Source organism: Schistocerca cancellata, chromosome 11, assembly GCF_023864275.1.
Source record: "Schistocerca cancellata isolate TAMUIC-IGC-003103 chromosome 11, iqSchCanc2.1, whole genome shotgun sequence".
Taxonomy (NCBI): domain Eukaryota; kingdom Metazoa; phylum Arthropoda; class Insecta; order Orthoptera; family Acrididae; genus Schistocerca; species Schistocerca cancellata.
The window spans coordinates 165,757,536-165,783,314 of NC_064636.1; the positions used below are offsets into that span (position 1 = coordinate 165,757,536).

The 25,779-nt window shown below is 40.6% G+C and overlaps 1 protein-coding gene across 1 annotated transcript in view; it reads right to left on the minus strand.

Annotated features, from left to right (window-relative positions):
- The window catches only part of LOC126108404 (methylenetetrahydrofolate reductase), a 98,216-nt gene that overhangs the window by 57,178 nt on the left and 15,259 nt on the right, over window positions 1–25,779 (minus strand). The window contains exon 3 of the mRNA XM_049913613.1: window positions 15,883–16,145. Within this exon, the coding sequence (XP_049769570.1) occupies window positions 15,883–16,145 (263 nt within the window). The remainder of the gene's footprint in view (window positions 1–15,882; window positions 16,146–25,779) is intronic.

The window sequence follows — 25,779 nt, forward strand, 5'->3', positions numbered from 1 at the left end:
ATCTGTCCCTAGTCTTACACACTACTTAAACTAATTTATGCTAAGAACACCACACACATACATGCCAGAGGGAGGAGTCGAACCTTCGGTGTGGGGGGGGGGGGGGGGGGGGGGGGGGCTGTGCAATCCATGACAGGGTGCCTCAAACCACACGGCCACTCCGAGCTGCTCATTCTGTTCAAGATACCAAGATACCTCATTACGAAACAGTCACAATAATAAAATATCTGGGAGCTTGCATACTGTAATGTTGTGATTTGTCATCAGTTCTTACAGGAAACTGAAAATTATAACTCTCCATTTTGCTTCCTTTAAGTACTCAGTACGAGGCATATAAGACATAAAATAAGTTTGATACCTCTGTTGTACAACAAATAGTCATAATACTTATCTTTCACCTGTCAACAATGAGGGTGACCTACACTGACGAGCCGAGACATTACGACCACCTACTTAATAGCTCGTTCGTCCATCTTTCGAATGAAATGCATCACCGATTCTGCGTTTCAGAGATCCGACAGTTTGTCGGTAGGTTTGTGGAGGTATCGTGTCATTAGATGTCTACGCACAGGTCGTGCAATTCGTGTAAATAACTGGCCGCCGATTTGCGTACGTCAGGAGAATTTGGTCACAGAGACGTCGACTGAGTTCACTATAGTGCTCCTCAAATCACTGGAGTACTGTTCTGACTCTGGGACGTGGACAATTGCACTGCTTACAGATGATATTGCCATTAGGCAGGGATGCAGGTGGTTTGCAGCTATCAGCGTGTCTTCGATTACTGTCACAGCGCAGGAGAACGTCTCCCACCATGCTGCGTCCGTGGCGCATTACACGTTTCGAGCCGCCGTTTACCTCAGTGATAACATTTGTGGAGACGACCGACAACCTAGTGTGACAAAAATGTGATTCTCCTGAAGAACCGACACGTTTCCCTCGACCGACAGTGAATCCCGCCGGTCCCGTGCCCACCGCGAGCGTAATCGGTGTCGTCGGGTCGACGTGCCGATACGTGGGGGTGGTTTGCTGCGCAGCTCCATTTTCGACAGCTTACTACGAGCGGTGTGCTGTGAAACACTTGCGCCCGCACCAGCACTGTACTCTTTCAGCAGAGATGCCACAGATCATCGTCTCTCCTGCTTTTCACAGCGGGCGAGCCTCCGAACCCCACGTTCTGTGAAGAGTCGTGGACGTCCGACCGTTTAGTGCCTGACGGTAGTTTGACTATCCTTCTACCTCTTTCAGTAACGCCCGAGATAGTAGCACGTGAACATTCGACCAGCTTTGCCATTTTCGAGGTACGTGTTCGGAGGCTCTCTGTAATAATAATAGGCCCTTTATCTGAGTCACATATCTCGATGGATTTCCCCAAATCTTCACTAGGGTGACCCCCTGTCCACGTCTGCTCCACTTAAATACTTCAGTTACTGTGTCACGTGCCTGCAATGCCACCAGGTGGCATACAATGTCACAGAGGGCAGTGGTCCTACTGTTTTAGCTTATCAGTGTATTCGTTGCTAAAACCAAAATATCCCAGGTTTTAATCATCTGAAATTTTTTTATAACTTTCAAATGAAAACACTAACACATTGTTTGAGTTCTAACTTCATTAAAATGTAATTTCTTAATTTTTCTGATACAAACACACAGAAGTTGATCCAATAACAAACTAGAGGTGATCCATAAACAAACTAGCAAACAACAACACTTATGCCTTCGCAGGCTCAGCCGCTCGAGTATTTATAGAATTATGATAACCGAAACTAGTATACTTATTAATAAAGTTACTAATTTAAGAAATTCACAATTACAAGAATTAATTTAACCTCAATTAAATCACACTATTGCGTACACAGTGAAATGCGAATACAGACTGATTCCTCGAAGAAACAAAGTGTTCTACGGTTACGTCTGAAATTTGTAAAATATCCAGTTTTACCAGTACGTAGTCATTAGGTCATAATTAATCCCGTAATTAATTAATTTCCATTTTTGCTAACATTTTCAGTGTCCATGTGTTGTGTACTTTTAAGTGGTGTATATGTTTCCATAATAGTGTCTTACAAACTGAGCTTTTACAAACCTGACCAAAAAATTATGTTATATTTCCACAAACAGTAACAAACTTATAACTAATTAATGTAAATAAATAGACAAATTTGTGAATTTGATTATACTGATCGGTTCGTTTAGAGAATACGGTACAGGCCACTTCGATGTAGTCTCTCGGATGCCACATTACCGTATGGAGTGATTCAAAGTAGAACGACCACATAAAATTATGTAACCACAGGCTTTTGTGGCCATTGTCACTGTCAATAAAACTCTCCACTTAGCAAAAACACCCCAAGGTAGGCCATTTGCAACAGTGGCCAAACGTCAGATAATATTACACATTCACAATGCAGTCACACAGTCAGAAGTGTTTTGCTAACCAGATAAAAATAATTCTACAAAAACATATACCAGGCTGTGGTTAATTGGGAGAATCTTAAGAAAATGAAATTCATCACTGAAAGAAGCGACTTACAAAAGCCACATTGAACTACACCTTGAGAGTTGTGCCTCAGTCTGAGCCACATGCTTGAAGAAGAAACACATCCAAAGAAGAGCAGGCACTGTTTAATAAGCATGACAGCATTACGGAGCCACTTGTCCAACCACAGTGGCAGATGTGGGGAAAAGAGAGCTGTTGTGCATTGTGGTGTGCTTTACTGTTAGAATTCTGAGACCTTACAATATTATAAATACTCAAATGTTTGAATCAAAGTAAAATTTAAAAAAATATTGAGGGAACTCAACAATATATATATTGCAGTGGCAAAGGCTTTTTAACAATTGTGATAATTCCAATACCAAAGAAACAGGGAACAGAGTAACACAGTAAACACAGGAAAATCTCATTTCAGATGCAGCATAAGTTATATTAAGTGTCATCATCAAATGACTGGAAAAGATAATGGAGACTGAGAACCAGTTTAGTTTCTACTTAGATAGCTGCATGTTCCTGAATCGTAAAGTGGCACGGGTCAGATTAACAATTACAGTATACTGTCTCCATGAAAAATATGGTAACATGCTGATCACTTATGTGATTTCTGAAGGTTTTTTTTTTCTCCCCATAATACAGAAATTTTTTACCAGCTGTATTCACTTTCTTTAACCCTCTGTTAATTTAGGAATAAGAAATGCAACCTGACTCTTGCAAATTCTGGGAGAGAGATTTATTGAAATGGGAAGAAACTTAAGCATTTATTTTGTACACCTGCAGAAGACTTTTGACAACATGGTTTGCAATAAGCTTAGAAGTACATAAATAAAAAAACCAACATTAAGATTAGGAGGAGAAAGTGCTAACTGGATTCCATTAGGAAAAGGTGTAAGATAAAACTGCTGTCTGCCTCCTAGCTTTCCAATCTGTGCAAAGAGAATATGACTGAGCGCGGCTTACAAGATGACTTCGGGGGGGAGGAGGGTGGGGGTTGGGGGAGGGGGGGGGGTAGTTGGGGGGTAGTTGGTGGAAGAGGAAAATGTTTGAGGTTTGCTGATGACTTTGCCCCGCTAGCAACAGATGAACAGGATGTGCAAGAAATAGTGGAGGTCAGTGGAGCTAAAGAAAAAAAGCTATAAAAGTACAAAGACAACAAAATAATGGCACTAGGAGAAAATGACAGGGTAAAGACTACATTGCATCTAGGAGCATTAGAATGTGTGCTAAGCAGAATAGAAAGCAACAGGAAATACACAGAGTATCCTACACAGAAGCACCAAAGAAACTGGTATAGGCATCTGCATTCAAACACAGAGATATGTAAACAGGCAGAATATGGCGCTGCAGTTGGCACCACCTATATAACACAACAAGTGACTGGCACAGTTGTCAGATTGGTTACTGCTGCTAAGTGGCAGGTTATCGAGATTTAAGTGAGTCCGAATGCAGTGTTATAGTTGGCGTGCAGGCGACGGGACACAGCATCTCCGAGGTAGCAGTGAAGTGGGGATTTTCCCGTACGACTATTTCACGAGTATAACGTGAATATCGTGAAATCTCCTAAATCACTGCAGCCGGAAAAAGAGCCTGCAAGAACAGGACCGACAACAACTCGAGAGAATCGTTCAAAGTGACAGAAGTTCAACCCTTCCGCAAATTGCTGCAGATTTGAATTCTGGGCCATCAACAAGTGCCAGCGTGCGAACCATTCAATGAAACATCACCGATACGGGCTTTTGGAGCCAAAGGCCCACTCGTGTACCCTCGATGACTGCATGACACAAAGCTTTGTGTCTCACCCGAGGCTGTCAATACAGACATTGGACTGTCGATGACTGGAAACGTGTTGTCTGTCGGACGAATCTCGTTCCTAATTGTATTGAGCAGATGGACGTGTACGGATATGGAGACAATCTCGTGAATCCGTGGACCCTGCATGTCATCAGGGGACTGCTCAAACTAGTAGAGACTCTGTAATGGTGTGGGGGTGTGCTGTTGGAGTGTACGGGACCCCTGATATGTCCAGACACGAGTCTGACAGGTGACACGTACCTAAGCATCCTGTCTTATCACCTGCATCTATTCAAGTCCATTGTGTATTCTGATGGACTTAGGCAATTCCAACAGGACAATGTGACACCCCACACGGCCAGAATTGCTACAACGTGGCACCAGGACCACTATCCTGAGTTAAAAACTTCCACGTGCCACCAGACTCCCCAGACATGAACATTATTGAGCATATTTGGCATGCCTCGGAACATGCTGTTCAGAAGAGATCTCCACCCCCTTGCACTCTTCAGATTTATGGACAGCGCTGTAGGATTCACGGTGTCAATTCCTTCCAGCACTACTTCAGACATTAGTACAGTCTATGCCACATCGTACATCGTATTGCGGATTATCTGCGTGCTCGTGCAGGCCCTACACGGTATTAGGCAGCTGTTCCAGTTTCTTTGGCTCTTCAGTGTATTGGCCTCTGGGTCAAACCTGATCAATTATCAGGTCGTTAGGAAAAATACATGGTTCTGGGAATTGTTTGAAAGCTTAAAGCTTGTTGCTAGGAAGCAGTCTAAGGTTTGACCCAGGGGGGAACGAAGTAGCTCCTGCCGTCTTGCCAATATGTAGCAGCCATTAGCATAATACTGTACGAGTATCATTGAACCTACAGAACTTTCTCCATGGTATGTTAGCTCAGATGTATGTACATTGTTAATAACAGCAATTCAGTGTATTGGTTTTATTGTATTTATAAGAAAAATCGGTTTGAAGTGACAAAGAGACTAGTACCCTCTGAAGTGACAAAGAGACTAGTACCCTCTACATTTCTAATGGAATAGCAAAGTTACACCAACCATCCATCTGGCTGACATTTGGCGCCACTTATGAACTATTTGGTATATAAGAGGAACAATATACCTGTTATGATGTTTTAATAACAAAGATAAAAACATTTAAATCAGATCAACTCTAATAGTTGCATATACCGTGTGCCTTCTTGTGTCTCATAAATAATTTTTAAAAAAGGTTTTACCCATCTGATGTTACTTAGCTGTTTAAAGAATAAAACAACTGACTCATAAGGAGTGAACCTGGAAATTTTCTTATATATATTTTATATATTTACTGGCAAATATGAAATAAGTCAGACAGCAATGTAAAGACTTTTACTCATGTTTTATTTGATGTAATTCCCACGTAAATTTGAAGTGTTTTACTTCCCTTAAACATTATATACGTAGTTCGTATAGAGAGCGTCATACAACCGACCGATATGTTCTCCACACAGCCTACCTACTTTATACAATAGTATTCAAAGAACTGTGACTGACGCCCGAACAACAGGGACTTACATGCATTGAAAATAGTGGTATGTAATGTACGGGCCATATAAGTTATGCCATTAGTTGTAACTTTTCATTATATCATCTGACTATGTACTTCTTATATTTTTAGCATTGAGAATGGCCAGCTAGTAGCCAAAATCTGGAGTTGTGTAATAAAATCTAAAAAACGACGACTGATTGCTGCACACTATAATTTATACGACAAAGGAGATTGCTTACAAAACACTTGTGTGATTCCTCCTTGAAAACCTCTCAAGTTTGTGGGATCTGTACCATATAGGGCTAAAGGGTGATACTGGGTGTACAAGAAATTGCAGCATTAATGGTTACAGGCTTTTTTGGCTCAAAATGATCACGTCACAGATGTGCTTTAAAAACAGAACTAGCAAACGTTTGGAGACAGATGCAAAGTATCCAGTCAAGCACATTTACAAAATTTCAAGACCCAGCTTTAAGGGACGAATCTAGGAATATACCAGATTCCCATACGCATCGCAAAGATAATTCCAGTATGCACGGAGGCATTTATGTACTTTTTCTTCCTGCACTCCATATGTGACTGAATGAGAAAAAGCACAGAAATTAAAACTAGTATAGCAATGGCAAAAGAGATATTTCATAAGAAAAGGAGAGTTTTCTGCACCAATACAGACAAAGGTCTGAAGGAAAAATGATAAAGTGTTTTGCGTGGCACGTCTCCCTGTACGGTGCTGAAACGTGGACAATGAGGAGGAAGATAAAGTAAGATTGAAGGCTTTTGGGGTGTGCAGGTGGTGAAGGATGGGAAGAATAATTTGGAAGTGTAGGAAGTAAGATGAGCAAGTACTGAGGAGAGCAAGGGACCAGACAGTTACCGAGTTAGTAAAAAGAAGGAAAACACACTGAATAGGACATACAGAAGTTCTCATACCCCTAGGTCAAACCAGTACACTGTATAACGAAGTACTTACATATATAAACTACGATCCAGCAGATCTGTCTGTGCATCATCACGCCTAGATTCGATTCAACTGGGGAGAGAAAAACAACAGCAGTCCTAACCCAGTGACATCCTCACCAAAAAGTTTATTCTGTGGTGTCTCCCATGTCATTTACAAAAGCCACTAGCACCCGTGAACAGCAGTGAGAGCCCCTTTACAACGTCTCCATTAACCACAATTTCTTCAGAAATTAATGATCAAAATATTTTGTGTCTTTTGGCCTTGAGTGCTTTCCAATGGAACATAAAATGTGGTGTGGTTTCATCTGATGTGCCGCACAGTTTGCATTTAGGGGCTTCTTCCCTATTTCCACTGTGTGCAGCTGCCACGGCCAGTCATTAGACCCACCCCACGTTTAATGTGCCTCCTGTTCAAGCTCAGGATCACAGAAATTCTCTTTAAACACTGTTTTGGCATCATTACCTTATCACAGTTTTGTTTTTCGGCTTTAGTTCAATGTTCTACATCCCGATCCAGGTAAGTAGTTTACTTTTTACCATCGTCCAAATGGCGATTAGGACAGGGTCCAGTCCGACAGGATTCGTAGCCTCGCCCTGGCCAGCCTATCTGGTCGTTCGGCACTACCGGTTCCCGAGTGACCGGGAACCCACAGTAGGTTTAGCCTGTCGCTTTCCCCTAGAGCTACACGAGGCTTTCACGGCATTCTATGACGATCTCCGATCTCGCCACAGGGGGCCGCTGGAGATTTCGAAGCCGCTCGAAGTCTGAATAAGTTTAGATGCTACGATCCTCAAAAGACCTACATAGATTTCATTTTATTTATTTTTTATTTCACACGTCTAGTTGGAATGTGTCAGTATATGAAATTATGACATAAAATTAATAATAGACAAAATAAAATGTCTATGAACCCAAAAAAGAGATCCACAAGTTTACGCAAACATAATCGACAATAAAACACTAGAATCAGCTCGATTTTTTGAGGAACTCCTCGACAGAATAGAATGGGTGACCTGAGAGGAAACTCTGCAGTTTCGATTTGAAAGTGCGTCGATTACTGCTAACATTTTTGAATTCTTGTGATAGCTTACTGAAAATGGATGCAGCAGTATACTGCACACCTTTCTGCACAAGAGTGAAGGAAAACCGATCCAAATGCAGGTCGGATTTCTGCCGAGTACTAACTGAGTGAGAGCTGTTAATCTTGGAAATATGCTGATATTGTTAACAAGAAATGACAGTAAACAATACAAATATTGAGAGGCCAATGCCAGAATACCCAGATTAATGACAGGGGCCGACAAGAAGTTCATGAAATTACACCACTTACTGTCGAACTGCCCATTTGTGAGCCAAAAATATCCTTTGATCGTGGGAAGAGCAACCCCAAAATATAATATCATATGTCATACGAAATGGAAAATAAGCATAGTAGACCACTTTCTGTGTGAAACTATCAATTATTTCAGGTACCATTCGAACAGTAAAAATGGCAGCATTAAGTCTTTGAACAAGATCCTGAACTTGGGTTTTCCAAGGCAGTTTCCTATCTATCTGAACACCTGTAAATCTGTTGAACTGTTCAGTTTCACTGATCATATGTCAGGTTTAATTGAATTGTGTATTAGAAACTGTAAAAACTGAGTCCTACTGTGATTTAGCATCAGCTTATGTTTTGCAAGCTATGAAATTATTTCTTGAACTGCACTATTTGAAACAGTGTTGAAGTTGCACACAATGTTCTTTACTACCTAGCTAGTGTCATCAGCAAACCGAAATATTTTAGATCACCTGAAACACTAGAAGGCATATCATTTATATAAATAAGGAACAGGAGTGGCCCCAGCACTGATCTCTGTGCCCCCCCCCCCCCCCCCCCACACACACACACACACACACACACGCACATCATAGCCATTCTCAACAGTGTGGTCAATGGCTTTTACGGCCTGTTATTAACGTAAGAGGAGAACCAATTGTGAGCTCCTCCCCATATTTCATAATGGTCCAACTGCTGGAGCAATATTTTGTGATCAACACAATCAAATGCTTTAGTTAAATAAAAAAAGATGCCTAGTGTTAGAAACCTCCTGTTTAATCCATCCAGTATCTTACAGAGAAAAGAGAATTAGCATTTTCAGTTGTTAAACCACTTCTAAAACTGAACTATACATTTGGTGGCAAATTACATGAAATAAAACGATTAATCATCCTTACATACACAGCCCTTTCAATAACTTTTGCAAATACTGATGGCATAGAAATAGGTCTAAAATTGTCTAGATTATCCCTTTCTCCCTTTTTACAAAGCAGCTTTACTACTGAGGGGAAACTGACCATTCTTAAAGGAAAAATTATAAATATGGGTAAGTAAAGGGCTACCATGTTGTAACAATACGAGTCAAAATAGATGTAATGGGACTTGAATAGCGTATTTGCCTCTATTGGTTACGGTAGAGAGATCGATCTTTCGATTCTGTCTGTATATTTAAATACAATATTGCACGAATAAAGGCTGGGTGAGTGTAAAGCTATCGTTAAAAACGCACGCCGCGCGATTTGTTACGATTTGGTCGGTCATAATAATGCTTTTGAATACAATTAAAATATAACGGCGATACCTGTTTAGTGTTATTGGAAATAATATGTAGTAAATTAATGAGTAAGGTAGCCGATCCTATAAGAAAAGGTAAAATTGGGCATATTGAGGTGTTTTGCTTTATACTGACAAAGCCGATGATACGGCGTCATTTTTTGTTTACTCTTAGAAATAAACAAGTAAGGAAGTGCTAATTGTGTGTTGTGAAAAAATATTGGGGAGAGTTTTAAATAACTACGGTATACGATCAGAGTAACAAAAGGACAATTAGTTACACGAAATTGGGGATAGTGAAGTGTGGGCACTAAATTGAGTACATCTACAGGGCAGTCAATCCTGAGATAAATCTATACGCATTTTTTTTTTTTTTTTTTTTTTTTTTTTTATCTCGCGGAGAGCGGGCTCCAATTTATGAAAAGGAGAAAAACGTTAACTTTTACGTGAACCCTTAATAATAGCAGACCAGAGAGAAAAGTGTTTAATTGTCTTATGCCTAACAAACATTCGTGGAGGGCGGTGGCTAAACTAGAAGAGTCGATTACAAAATACTTGACTGTTGGTGTCAAGCAACCAAAACTGTTCATCAAAGGGTTTCGATGTAACTTGGGAGTTAGGGTTCAGGCACTCGCATATACTCCACATCAGGGTGTGAACGAGTGGTGAATGCGAAATAAAACTGTGAACAAAGTTACGTCAAATAAAACAGAAGAAACAAGACAGTTTGGTCGTATCTGTTATTATTCCATAAACTGTAACATTTCTTATCATTGTACGAAGCCTTTCTAGATGATCTTTATGACAATTTGCTTCGAAGGGATCTCATTATGCATTAAATTTTGGGGACCTGGTCAAGAGGGGGTAGTTTGTAGATCCTGACTACTGCAGCTATTCTGGAATCAGGTGCTACCGTGACCATTGTGTGGGAAAGTCAATGACTTAAGGTTACCATATCTCATGTTCTAAGATCGACGCGCCATTCCACTAGGTATAACGGTGCCTCACGGCAACAACGACAATGCCGACAATGAAGGAAGATACAGTAGAATGTGCAGCACAGTACTTCAATATTCTGCTAAGTAGTCCATCATATCCATGAGAGTCCTCATGTGCACATTCTCTGACAGTGAATATGTCTTATTGTTGAAAGATAGCCAGCTTCCCTAGGGAGACTGCATTCTCTATTTGAGGCTGTATCCTGTTTACCACAGCTCCAGTACCTCTGTCCACTGTCGACTCGTCGGCAAACTGGACTGTGGCACCTGAAGGGTATCGTTGCTGCTGTTTTATTGATGACTGGCATTTTGAGATTGTAGCTGCGCACAAAATATAGCTCAATTCGTGTAGGGAAGAAAATAGCAATCTACCACTTTTACTAATGCTATTTATTCGCATAAATAGCGCCATTACAGGTTTACGACTGACAGGATCATCATCTGACAGCTGTTTACATTAAGATACAAATTTGCTGTCATTTACATTCGTTATCTCTTCTTATTTTCTCTTTCGGCATAAATTCCTTTGGATGGTGGCCGTATGTGGTGTGAGAAATGGCCTGCTTAACAATAACTGAACCTAATACCAATGGAAAACAACGTAAACAAATCGTTAAAGTGAAGCTCTTTTAGTTTTAGGCTACTTATGTAGACATAAGTAACCTAAAACTAAAATAGTTTCAAAAATGATTCACAAATTGTGAATTCAGTTTGATGTCAGCTGTACTTCTTATCAGTGACACGAAAATCTGTGCCGGCCTGGGACTGCTTATTGTGAACAGTCACCTTAAGCACTTTAGCTAACTGTGTATATTCCCCGGACTGCCCCAACCTTTCATATGCCGCACTATCCACATTCCCACATGCATGCATGTCTGCAGTACATTGTATAACAGCATACAAACATTGTATAACAAAATATGTACAATTTCACTTTAATGATTTCTTTACATCATTTTCAGTTTGGTATTAGGTACAATTACAGTCAAATAGACCACTTACCACATCATATTTCGAATGCAGTGCACCACTGTCCCAAGGAATTTTCACCACGTAGGGGAATAAAAAGTGTAAAACTAGTGTAAACAACAACTTTGTACTTTAATGTGAGTCAACGACAAGTTTATAAAACTTCCTGGCAGATTAAAACTGTGTGCCGGACCGAGACTCGAACTCGGGACCTTTGCCTTTTACGGGAAAGTGCTCTACCAACTGAGCTACCCGAGCACGACTCACGCCCCGTTTTCATAGCTTCACTGCTGCCAGTACCTCATCTCCTACCTTCCAAATTTTACAGAAGCTCTCCTGCACACTTTGCAGAACCAGCACTCCTGGAAGAAAGGATATTGTGGAGACAAGGCTTAGCCACAGCCTAGGGGATGTTTCCAGAATGAAATTTTCACTAAGCAGCGGAGTGTGCACCGATATGAAACTTCCTGGCAAATTAAAACTGTGTGCCGGACTGAGACTCGAACTCGGGACCTCTGCCTTTCACGGGCAAGTGCTCTACCGACTGAGCTACCAAGCACGACTCGTGCCCCTTTACTTCTGCCAGTACCTCGTCTCCTACCTTCCAAACTTTACAGAAGCTCTCCTGCGAACTTTGCAGAACGAGCACTCCTGGAAGAAAGGACATTGTGGAGGCATGGCTTAGCCACAGCCACAGTCCGTGAAAGGCAAAGGTCCCGAGTTCGAGTCTCGGTCCGACAGACAGTTTTAATCTGCCAGGAAGTTTCGTATCAGCACACACTCTGCTGCAGAGTGACAATTTCATTCTTCAACAAATTTATATTTTAACACGAACAGCTGTCTCACCATGAACTGGTCAGTTCAAATAAGCTAATGGCACTATTTACGTGAATAAACAGCATTATTAAAACTGGCTGCTGCCGTTTTCTTCTCTGCAAGAATCAAAGGGTATCATGGTTCTTTCTTCCACTACTCCCTACTTCATATAGTTATATACAATGGTTTATTGAAGTAGCTAGAAGTTACCAAACAGTCAGCTAGCAATTCCCCAACCATTCCTATATTTACCCTATTTGTTACATTAGTGTGAACTTTTGGATATCCTATATACTACCAGTTTTTTTCAGTTTTTAACCTGAATAGCTCAAAGATGTAATAGACGTGTATACTTTACACAGTCATCTATGCTTTCCCACGTCGTCCTTAACATTTTGCAGAGCGCCTCAGAAGTTATCCTTCAAAAAGCTTCCTCGACACTTTAGAACAATTCTTCATTAAGATCTTATCGATGTCAAGCCACGTGGGTCTCAATTATTCACAATAACAAGTTCACTGGTGAAGTAAAGTCCAGGCTTCATAGTGGATACTTCAGTGAGGCTGGAGACATTCTGAACCAACCCATTTCAGCAGCATAAAAATTATTTGTGAAGGAATTCAAACACTTGATGAGGAGAGTGTGCCAGAGCTTGTAATCTGGCAGAGGACAATATGTACAGTACTGAGTGATACAAACCCAACTCTGGATTACAATAAACTTTCAACCAGGGTATATGATACCGAGGTTGTATATAGTACTTGCACTTGTGTATACCAATTAATTTCATTTGTTCATCTGCTTATCAGAGTTTAAGTGTTAATTTGCTTCCTATCTAATATTTGACAATAATATAATTGCACACTCACTATCATTATGCAAATTAATTGACTATAGAATAGTCTTGCTGTAGCTAATACGTCTACATTTCTGGTATCAGCTTCTAATGCTTTATCACATCAAAAGTTATTTATTCAGCAAAGCACAATTCGTACACAGGTACTGAAATCGGGTCAGCAAAATTGCCTGCCATAATTTAATAACAATCTGAATATTATTTAAGAGGACTGTTAGTCTTTTTCTTAATTGTCACTTTAGCCTGGGAGACCGTACACACTCTCTACATCCCTCCACCAGTCATTTCCGTTCCCGAGTTTCGTGGTCCGTTCAGCTTTCCTCGGGCCCATTGCCTCCATATTCCTGCCGATGTCTTCCTTCCATCTAGCCTGTGGCCTTCCTCATCCCTTCTGCCCTCTACGGATGCTGAGTACGCTACTAGCAGTAGTATTTTGTCTTACACGCTAATTAGGTGCTCTGCCCACAACAATCGTCTTTTCTTCATCATTTCGCCACTATCACCTTGTGAGTATAGATTTGCCAATTCCTGGTTTCTTAACATCCTCCATTCCTGTGACACGGGGAGGGGGGGGAGACAACTACTTTCCTCCATATCTCTCTCTCGAAGACTAGCAGTTTTTGACCATCTGTTTTCCTTAACGTAAATGTTTCAGACTCGTACAGAGCTACTGAGAAACTTACACTCTGGTATAGTCTGATTTTAAAACCTCTCAAAAGTGCTGTGCTGCACACCAAGTCCCATCAGCCAAAATATCCTCTATTTGTTGGTGCAATACTTACCTTAATCTAAATTTCTGTTCTGTTCTGCTTGCTAAAAACGATTCCTAAATGTTTAAATATAATTTCATAAATCATCAGTGGGTGCCTTGCACATGGCAACACAGTTTTCTCTTCATTAATATGTAACCCTGTTTTCCTCGCAACATGTCTGTAAGGACTTGTCATCAGCTGCAAGTCATCTTTGCTATAACTTACTAGAAAATCACCACCCACATACTGTTTGCATTATTACCCAGTCTTATTCCAGCCGAGTTTAATTTATGGTGTTTTGTGTCAATCTTTACTCAAATTAAATTAAAGAGTATTGGAGATAGTTCGTCTCCTTGTCCGAAACAAGTTCCGATTTCAAAATGCTCCGAAATAACCGTAGTGGTCTTTACTCCGTAGGAGGTTTCTTCTTAACTCGTCTGTATTAGATGTATTAACTTTTGTGTGAACTGACATTCTTTCGAGACACTGGTGATTGCGCCACTATGTACGCTGCCGTCAGCTTTTCTGAAATTAACAAAACCCGTGTGAATGTCATTGTAATGTTCCTGGCCTTTCCCTGTTATCTGTCTGAATGCAAAAGCTGATATGTTCCTTCTGAAACCACATTCAACATCCCCTACAATTCCTTCTGCAGCTGGGATCATTCAGTAGACACTGAGATAGAATTTTGTAGCTTGCATTAAAGAGTGTAATCACTCTACAATTATCATCATATACCGGGGGTGTTCTTTCTTAGTACAGGGCAGATTATGGCCATTTTCCAGTCATCAGGCAATATCTCATATTCCCAAACATCCTTTAACAGTTTTGGAAATCTTTTAAACAATCTCAGTCCTCCATTCTTTATTAGATCTCCTGCAGTTTCTCTCTGATGAAAGCCATACTGTTTTTTAGATTTTTGATTATTTGTGGTATTTCTTCTTCACTGGGTGTCGCTACTTTGCTGTCTACAGTGCCTGGCACATCACATGGAAAATACTCTGTTAAGATCACGACAGTTTAGTAATTCTATGAAGTACTCTCCCATCACTATGTTACTTCCGTGTCATTCGTGAGGATCTTTCCTTGTGTGTCTTTTTTTATAAATGTTTCTTTTTTCTTACAGTTTTGTGTTACTTTCTTTACTTTTTGCTAAATTTGTCTTGTCATGTGATGGATACAGCCCCCTTCAGCCTCTCCTGTTATCTTCTTGTAATATTTCTATTTCTTCTGCCATAGTGTAGTTGGTTCATCAACAAACAATCTGTCATACTCAAGCCTAACAATGACCTCACAATTCATGACACATTTGGCAAACACACCTAACTGTTTGTGACAACAGTGAAGAGGAAAACTGCTTCGATTTCGGCACTAGAAATTCATTGCCTCTTTTCTGAGCTCTCGTCGGTTATGCGAAAAACATTCCAGTGTCTAAACTGATGCATTTCCAAACCGTAAGCAGCAGAGAAACACCGCTGTGACTGCAGCCGGTCCTGATCTAGACCAGTGGTTCCCAATGCCGCCTGAGGGGTAAAACAACATTTTCTAAGAGGAATATCATTACTTTACTGTTTAATAAGACTGTAATACTGATAACATAAGTCACCAAAAATTACATTCTTTTTCCAAATACTGTACTAGTTTCATCATTTTAAAAATAAAAGTGGTCAAAGAAAAACCTATTACATTCTAAGTTAAGTGCTAATGCTGGGGAGGGAGAGGGGAGGCCTTACCAGCTAATATCTGATTGCACTCAGGGCTAATGGTCTCAGAAAGGTTGGGAACCACTGATCTAAACTTTAACCAGAGATTTTAGGCCTGCCTTGATGTGCCGGATGGCAGCAACATTACGATGTGAGTGCTGGATCACCATAAATTGACATGCAAGGGACCAGCTTGCACAGTAGAAAATTGACAACAGTGGTAATGATCCTACACGAGTTAACCGACATATTGCTTCTTTCGATGTATGTCTTTCCCAAAAAAAAAAATGGGAGGTAAAATAATTGTACAGGTAATATCTCTGTGAAACACCACACCACAGGCAGCTGACAAGAGTAGAGATGCAGATGTACCACCAACAATCATTGTAAAATCTGAAAGGGCGCACGGTTTGCTCACCTCCACGCACCAGAAAGAGAGCGCGCACCCCCCCGTCACCGCAGGCAGCCGCCAGCACGTCCGCCACGTCTCGCTCCCTCAACCCGGCAGCCGACAGGTGCAGCAACACGCCGTGCTGCCCTACGAGCTCCGACAGGCCGAGGGCCGTACGGATGGCGGGTACGGAAGACCAGTCCGACGGAGGCCGCTCCGTAACAGAAGGTGACAGGTGCCACGTCACCGAAGCGAACGCGGCGAGTTCGTCGCCCACGGTGTCTGCCGCACTGAAAGTAGACGAAACAGTTTGGTTTCTGGAGACTTCTCTGGCCGATAGAGAGACGGTATATTTTTCAGTGTCCTGTGAAATATAACTAGCCTATTGGGACAGCTGGTTAATGAAATAGCTCAGACTAAATTCGTACAGGAGTATGTTATAAAAGCTTGTGGTGATGTATGTGATGCATTATAATTGTTATTATGCTGATGAATGTTTACTGTTATACTGCTTTCTGTCACGCATATTAATCATTACTTAACACCATTTGAAGTAATTTAATGAACCGGAGAAGACAAACTTCATCGTGTCATTCCTTACGCACAATTACAATTCTGTACATACTGAAATTTTACTTGTACGTGTCTCTCTTCGTTCAGTTCAATACTTTCAAATCCGGGATGACAAAAACAAGTTCATGTAATGCAATTTTTGTACAAAATATGTAGAATGTACAAACAATTTTAAAATGTTGTAGTCATCCATCAAAATGTAAGCATTTAGAAAAATGACAACTTTTAATACGATTTCTAAAGGCATTTCTTAGTACAAGTAAACTTTACCATTTGAACACTGGAAACTGTAAGCAACTAAAATAGGTAATCTACACAAGCACAGGTGTTTTATATCTAACAGAAATCTCAGTTTCAGATGTATAACTTTTTTACGGAGAAAATGTTTGTTACACTTCAGATACTGTAAACATTTAAGTTTTCACTATCTATACTACTAATTAAAGACGAGTCACTATTTAACGCCGTTACCGAAAATATCGTAAAATTCTCGGCCGTTTAACTTCAAATTACTGCACGATACTCTGACGAACATTCGAATGGACGCGGGCTATACATTCTTTAAAAAGACAATCTACAGGTTTTCTGTTAATACGAGTGCAAGAAAGAAAATGCCGTGCCGTAAAAATGTGTGGTTTCGTTCTCTTTTTTGCAACCGGTATCGAGCTCGATAACACGGCACGTAAACCACTGAACAAATTGTTTCTCACACATATATTCTTTCCCTTTATATATAATTTCAAACAAAAATTGTATACACGACAACATCCTGTTCTGTTTTCTTCATTGCTGTCAGTTTTACAGTAAACAGAAATGGTGCATTTAGGACATATTGGCTTATTAGTAGAATACTACTACAGAATTGGAATTGTCCACAACTTTGTTATCCCACCCACTTGCAGATTAAAACTGTGTGAAATACTGTCACTGAAGCTACTATCCTCACAGACTCAGTACCTGGAGAGGTCTCTCTTATACTCCGTATACCAATGATCCTATCTGATTTACCCAATTATTTTAATCTACTTCAATTACCGATGAAGGTGTCTCGTTTGCAATAACAGTAAATAATGCATAAGATCAGAGAGAGGAGTAAGAGGACAGAGAGGTGAGGGGAGGAAATTGTGACAGAGAGGAGGAGGATAAGATGGACAGAGAGGGTGGGGGAGAATGGCAGAGATGGGAGGAAGGAATTTAGGGTGTTTGTAGTTCATCGCTTGGTAAAGAGTCGTCAGTTAGTATCAATAACGTGGCAGATTTGTTTAAAACAGAAATGTCTCAGTCATCCGCAGTTTATGTGAAATTTTGATGTTGTATTAAGTGATGAGTCAATATATAACTGTTGTTGTTGATGTTGTCTTCAGTCCTGAGACTGGTTTGATGCAGCTCTCCATGCTACTCTATCCTGTGAAAGCTGCTTCATCTCCCAGTACCTACTGCAACCTACATCCTTCCGAATCTGCTGAGTGTATTCATCTCTCGGTCTCCCTCTACGATTTTTACCCTCCACGCTGCCCTCCAATACTAAATTTGTGATCCCTTGATGCCTCAGAACATGTCTTACCGACTGATACCTTCTTCTAGTCAAGTTGTGCCACAATCTCCTCTTCTCCCCAATTCTATTCAATACCTCCTCATTAGTTATGTGATCTACCCATCTAATCTTCAGCATTCTTCTGTAGCACCACATTTCGAAAGCTTCTATTCTCTTCTTGTCCAAACTATTTATCGTCCATGTTTCACTTCCGTACATGGCTACACTCCATACAAATACTTTCAGAAACAACTTCCTGACACTTAAATCTATACTCGATGTTAACAAATTCCTCTTCTTCAGAAACGCTTTCCTTGCCATTGCCAGTCTACATTTTATATCCTCTCTACTTCAACCATCGTCAGTTATTTTGCTCCCCAAATAGCAAAACTCCTTTACTACTTTAAGTGTCCCATCTCCTAATCTAATTCCCTCAGCATCGCCCGACTTAATTCGACTACATTCCATTATCCTCATTTTTCTTTTGGTGATGTTCATCTTATATCCTCCTTTCAAGACACTGTCCATTCCGTTCAGCTGCTCTTTCGAGTCCTTTGCTGTCTCTGACAGAATTACAATGTCATCGGTGAACCTCAACATTTTTATTTCTTCTCCATGGACTTTAATACCTATTCCGAATTTTTCTTTTGTTTCCTTTACTGCTTGCTCAATATACAGATTGAATAACATCGAGGACAGGCTACAACCCTATCTCATTCCCTTCCCAACCGCTGCTTCCCTTTCATGCCCCTCGACTCTTGTAACTGCCATCTGGTTTCTGTACAAATTGTAAACAGCATTTCGCTCCCTGTATTTTACCCCTGCCACCTTTAGAATTTGAAAGAGAGTATTCCAGTCAACATTGTCAAAAGCTTTCTCTAAGTCTACAAATGCTAGAAATGTAGGTTTGCCTTTCCTTAATCTATTTTCTAAGATAAGTCATAGGGTCAGTATTGCCTCATGTGTTCCAACATTTCTGCGGAATCCAAACTGATCTTCACCGAGGTCGATTTGTACCAGTTTTTCCACTCGTCTGTAAAGAATTCGCGTTATTATTTTGCAGGTGCGACTTATTAAACTGATAGTTCAGTAATTTTCCCATCTGTCAACACCTGATTTCTTTGGGATTGGAATAATTATATTCTTCTTGAAGTCTGAAGGTATTTCGTCTGTCGCATACATCTTGCTCACCAGATGGTAGAGTTTTGTCAGGATTGGCTCTCCCAAGGCCGTCAGTAGTTCCAATGGAATGTTGTCTACTCCGGGGGCCTTGTTTCGACTCAGATCTTTCAGTGCTCTGTCAAACTCTTCACGCAGTATCGTATCTCCCATTTCATCTTCATCTACATCCTCTTCCATTTCCATAATATTGTCCTCAATTACATCGCCCTTGTATAGACCCTCTATATACTCCTTCCACCTTTCTGCTTTTCCTTCTTTGCTTAGGACTGGGTTTCCATCTGAGCTCTTGATATTCATACAAGTGGCTCTCTTTTCTCCAAAGGTCTCTTTAATTTTTCTGTAGACAGTATCTGTCTTTCCCCTAGTGAGATAAGCCTCTACATCCTTACATTTGTCCTCTAGCCATCCCTGCTTAGCCATTTTGCACTTCCTGTCGATCTCATTTTTGAGACGTTTGTATTCCCTTTTGCCTGCTTCATTTACTGTGTTTTTATATTTTCTCCTTTCATCAATTAAATTCAATATTTCTTCTGTTACCCAAGGATTTCTGCTAGCCCTCGTCTTTTTGGCTACTTGACTCTCCGCTGCCTTCACTACTTCATCCCTCAGAGCTACCTATTCTTCTTCTACTGTATTTCTTTCCCCCATTCCTGTCAATTGTTCCCTTATGCTCCCCCTGAAACTCTGTACAACCTCTGGTTTAGTCAGTTTATCCAGGTCCCATCTCCTTAAATTCCCACCTTTTTGCAGTTTCTTCAGTTTTAATCTACAGTTCATAACCAATAGATTGTGGAATGTCTTACAATTTAAAACCTGGTTCCTAAATCTCTGTCTTACCATTATATAATCTATCTGATACCTTCTAGTATCTCCACGATTCTTCCATGTATCCATATATTCTTCCATATATAACTACACAATACAAAAAGGTTGCTGATTCATTCTACATTTTTAATTACATGCTGGACCTCTCATCAACCTCTGACAATGTTCCAACTTTGCAAGATAAGTATTTTTAACACCCTACATATATTCCTCGTACAACATTATGTGTAAACATGACTATTTTAAAGTTGGTTGCACTGTTTTAGCCATATATTTGACTTGAACAGTTGATTGTATTACACCTGTCACTGTAATGGTACATCATAGGCTAGACAGTGTTCTGAGTTTGTAATGGCAGAGTGGGAGGGAGACACTGTTAGCAAGATAGGAATCCCCACAACTCATGTTCACTGCAGAATCCGATGTATCCAGATAGAGATAGTTTTCCCACGCCATAGAATATGTGGCCATTTTTAACACTGGCAGGAATTTTAAATCAAACGCTGGACTTTTTTATACTAATTTAAAGTAAAAGATACACCTAAATTTTGGAGGCAATTTTTTGATGGAAAAGTGCATCCTGTAGTCTCTAAAATCTGATATATTAATAAACCACTAAAATAGTGCAAGGATGCCAGTTTCAGGTTGCATATCTAATGGCTTTCAGAGGAAACAAAAATTTGATTCTCCATATTTCATGCAATTATTGATCAAATTTACAATGCTGGCATAATCTCTCCATTAAGAGCTTCAAACTTACATTAAAGTCTTAATGCAATAAGACAAGCATTAGAGTTTGAAAGTGTGTGTGTGTGTCTCGAGACAGCATAACTCGAGGCATGCAAAGTACGCTGACTTTATTTGTCCAGTGTTTTAGAATGAGAGCACTTAATAGTTTCAACAAACTTGCACACATAATTTCAAAACTTTTTCTTGCTCACATCCTGCCCCCCCCCCCCCCCCCCAACAACAAAATAACGAAAGGGGAAGAGTTTATCGCAACACAGTTCAGGTGCTACGATGTTTTATGTGAGGGAGTACGATTCTTTAAAGGAATGGGGGGTAGGGGTTCATCGGCAAAACACTACTGCATTTGAGTAATCTTCAAAGATGAAACTTCCTGGCAGATTAAAACTGTGTGCCGGACCGAGTCTCAAACTCGGGACCTTTCACAGGAGAGCTCCTGTGAAGTTTGGAAGGTAAGAGATGAGGTATTGACAGAATTAAAGCTGTGAGGATGGGGCGTGAGTCGTGCTCGGGTAACTCAGTCGGTAGAGCACTTGCCCGCGAAAGGCAAAGGTTCCGAGTTTGAGTCTCGGTCAGGCACACAGTTTTACTCTGCCAGGAAGTTTCATATCAGTGCACACCCTGCTGTAGAGTGAAAATTTCATTCTAATTTCAAAGATCACTCGCACCCGCACAACGACGTCTTCTCCTTGTCGAAAATCCCAATCTTTTGTTTGCCCGACGACCAGCATTTTACACAGTTGGAATTTTAAGTCCCGACACCATTTTTTTGTGACAGACTCGTGGCAGTGTGCACGTCGACGTACGGGTCACGACTATGTTTTCAGGTGTCCTCGATCTTTCGTCAGAACCCGGTAGCTTCCGAAAGTCGTAACTGATAGTACGATCGTATCGGGACTCACGAGCCGAGTGACCGAAACGGTGACACAATTTTCTTCACGCAGTGACTCAGACTCACCGTTTAGGGCAAACGTGCAGTGTGCGAATGAACGACACTCTATTTCCTGCCGTTCCATTGCTACTGAAATGCTGGACAGACCAGAAGTGAATGACGTACACTGTACGATTAAAAGTTTCCAGACACCGCTATGCAGTGTGGAACTGATCACTAGATGACACAAGAGCTGAACCTGCCAGTACAAAAGGATGTGCAGAGTAATGTGTTGTGGGTAGAGAAGCACTGACAGCAAAACATGTGGGCAGGAGAGCTCAGTGGCTTTGAATGTGGAATACTTATTGGATGTCACCTGACAAACCTATCAGGGACATTGCAACCCTTCTAAAGCTGTCAGTGGCGAGATTGTGAAGTGGAAATGTGAAGGGACAAACACAGCTAAACCGACACCAGGTAGGCAGACATGCCAACTTTCGAAAGTGAAAAATCAGGAGAATTTTAGTGCTGTACTATTGTGAATTACAACACATCCCTCACAAAGTTGCAATAATTCAATACCTGTACCTGGTGCACCCGTATCGTTTCGCAATTTCAGAATCGGGAAACATTTTGCGAAACAAAGGCCCAGCGTGTCAGCACAGTTTATAGTCGAGTTGTGCTCTACAATAAATGAGGTAAATAAAGCCTTGGCATTTGTCACAGAAACTACATTTCGGGGTTTACAAGAGAAGTTAAGTTTCTGGTTCCGTTCTACACAATGGACACTCTCCTTGTGTTTTTTAGTTTGCACGCGTTTAAGAATGCCACATTTCCCGCCATGAACCACTGAAAAGTCACATCTACGTACACTACAAAATGCGTAAGTTTGTCCCTTCCTCGATTCACTTAAACGTGGAAACTCTTCCTTATACACTGCATCGTATTTCTTCACCATTTTGCACGAAAAATAATCGACACCTCCACGATGCGCAGCTAGCAACTACTACAGAGTACACAAATCGCGCAGCAGAACTGAGAACACAATGGGCCTACGTTCTAGACAGTGGTCTTGTAGCACTGATGCCAACCCTGGTGCACCGTTTCCCCCTATATTGCACTTCAAATTTCCCTAAATAATTTGTCACACCGTCGGGTAAGTGAGCGGGGGAGTGGGGCGGTAAAAGGGAGTCGAGAATGAAATTGTCGAGTGGAGGGGCACGGAGGGGAGGGTAGTAACCCCAAATATTTTCCCCCCTCAAACATTTCTCCCTCTAACTTCCCCCTAGGCAGCTTAATTTCCCTAAATTTAGGGGGAAATCCCCCAACTTGGCAACACTTCCTCACATAAAGAACAACGCTAATCACTTCGCTCGGAACAACTGTCGACTACTCCTTGTCCACGATAACTTTACAATCGCACTGACGCTACCAGAAGCGGAGGAAATTGGTGGCACCGGTTGATAGATATTCATTGGTCTCCGAACGCTGCCAATGATACGTTCCTCACTTCCTCGTAGATACAGAGTGCGAGCTACGCCTACTGCCGCTCTCGACAGCCACCGCACGAATCTTCCGAGTTAACGTAGACGAGTAGCAGCCGTACATTGTCATCCACCAATATATCGAAGCCGCAGGATTTTCAAATAGTAAGGAAAGTATTGAAACTGCTCTGAAAATCAGGAGATCGGTCTTCACGGTCGGGACATCGGAAGGAAGAAGGAAAAATCGGGAGCCTCCTGCTTAAACCAGGAGAGTTGGCACGTCTCGGTAGGCATCAGACAGGGGCTGCCGAGCATTGTGGAGGGTAGTTGTACAAAGTTACGTCAAATCAGTAGGATTCAGTGACGAGTTTCAAAGAGCTATGAGCTACAGCACGTATGGAGTTACAAAGAATGGGGTACAATGGTCGAGCTACACGTAAAACACGTAAACGTGGAAAGATACGAACCCTTTTTACATCATCTCGTACTGTGTACAGCAGAGGAACAGTTCAGATATGTCGGTCGTTTGTATCGGCACGAAGTGCACCGAATCTTAAAGCGGCATCTGTGAGCGATGATTTGTAGACAATAACATTCCCGATATGGACTGACCTTCCCAGACTACCAGCACGAACTAACTGGAAGACCTCTGGGACGAGTTACAACGTCGACTTCACTCCGGACCTCATTGTCCGGCATCACTACCTTCTCTGGTTTCAGCTCCTGAGGAAGAGCGGACAGCCATTCTTGCACAGACATTCAGACACCTCGCTGAAAATATCCCCGGCAGATTCGAGTCGTCATAAAAGCAAAGGGTGGACACACCTCATACTAACGTCCACTAGTAGGTGTCCGGAGCTGCTGTTTTACCTACTACTTCATACTGAGAATTTGTGTAATTTTATAGATTACAGAGACCACTATCACTTATTTATTTATCCATCCTTAGACAATATACATTGCATTGGTGTCATGGTGGTATGAAGACTAAATATTTTCTAAACAAATGCCATTTTACATTGTTTAATAAGCACAGGTATTTTGATGTAGAACTAACATACATAAATACAAAGCTCTGGATACATATTACATAAATGAAAAAAGATAATTTATATTGTTTAAATAAATATACTAGGTGTGTTGATATGGAAATAGCAGACATAAATACATAATAACCGAATGAGGAAAAAAAAAATGATGTCAGGTATAACTTATGCTAGGTGTTCCCAGCAATTCTTTGGTTTTCATTTACGATATTCGTCCAAAGTGTAGAAACAATGCTCTTGCAAAAACAGTTTTACAGCTTTTTTAAAGAATACATACTGCCAATTTCTTTAATATTCTGTGGCAGCTTATTATATATTATCACGTCTCAATAATCAAGACTGTTACGAGCTTTGAATTTATTCTTTCTATCTAAATCGAGGCAATGATGCAATCTTGTCTTATGATCATGAATAATGTTATTCAAGCTATAATTGTCAAAGTTTTTTCTCATATGCTGGAAAAATTAAAAGCTTGTTTAATATTAACATAAGCTTTACATTTCCAGTCTGGATATTCTAAGGAATGATAGAAGGAGTGGCCACTAAAGCACTATCTTACTTTAGTTTTGAATACTTGGTGATTTTCAACTTCCCATCAGCTTTCGGCTGCCAATCTGCCATAGATATTTCCACCAGAATATAATATTTCATTCTGAACCCACGGCAGGAATGCATAACCTGTACAGAAATATTTTCACCTCTAGTCTTGTTTGATGATGATGATGATGATTGATTTGTGGGGCACTCAACCGTGCAGTCACCAGCGCCCATACGAAGTCCCAATTTTTACACAGTCCAATTATTTCACAATCCAATCTAGCCACTGTCACGAATTATTATGATGAAATGATGAGAACAACACAAACACCCAGTCCCCAGGCAGAGAAAATCCCCAACCCAGCCAGGAATCAAACCCGGGTCTCCATGATCCAGAGGCACCAACACTATCACCTAGACCACAAGCTGTGGACCCTCTAATCTTGTGTTTTGAGTTTTTCAGTTCACTCTAAATTCACTCGTTATTAACCATAATTAACATTAGGAAGTAAATGTATTGGGACATTCCATGTGACAGGGTAGCATGACAGTTAACATGTTTCATATTCCAAAATAAATTTGCACTGAAACAGGAATACTTTCCATGACCACAAAATTTTATGGGCTTAAATGTAATTTTGGTGTAATGAAGTTATAGAAATGTCCTTTAGTATTGAGTAAGCAAGTAAAAATAGATGTGTGACAGAATGGGACTCAGACAGGATATAAAATACATATGTTGTTACAAAGCATACAAATTATACCCAACTGGATTCTGAAACTGTTCATGCATGAAAAGGACTGTCAACAGTTCAATCTGATTTTTTTTTATTTCCATCTGTTATTTTAATAAATAAACTATTCTTTCAAATGATCTAATGGGACTGGTAGAAAAAATTTCATTTTAGCATGTTTTCTTTTGAAAATAAACATGAACAAATATACAAATTTTACACTTTAACAAAAAGACGCCAGCTTATGAAATGTCATTGATGTCAGAAACAGGGAATGAAAAACCTTTGTTGATGATCAATATCAGGAATATTGAGAATTTTAAGTATATCACTTTCAAGGTAAATTTGTTAGAATAACTGAAGTGTCTGACACCGATTCACTAACTCACAA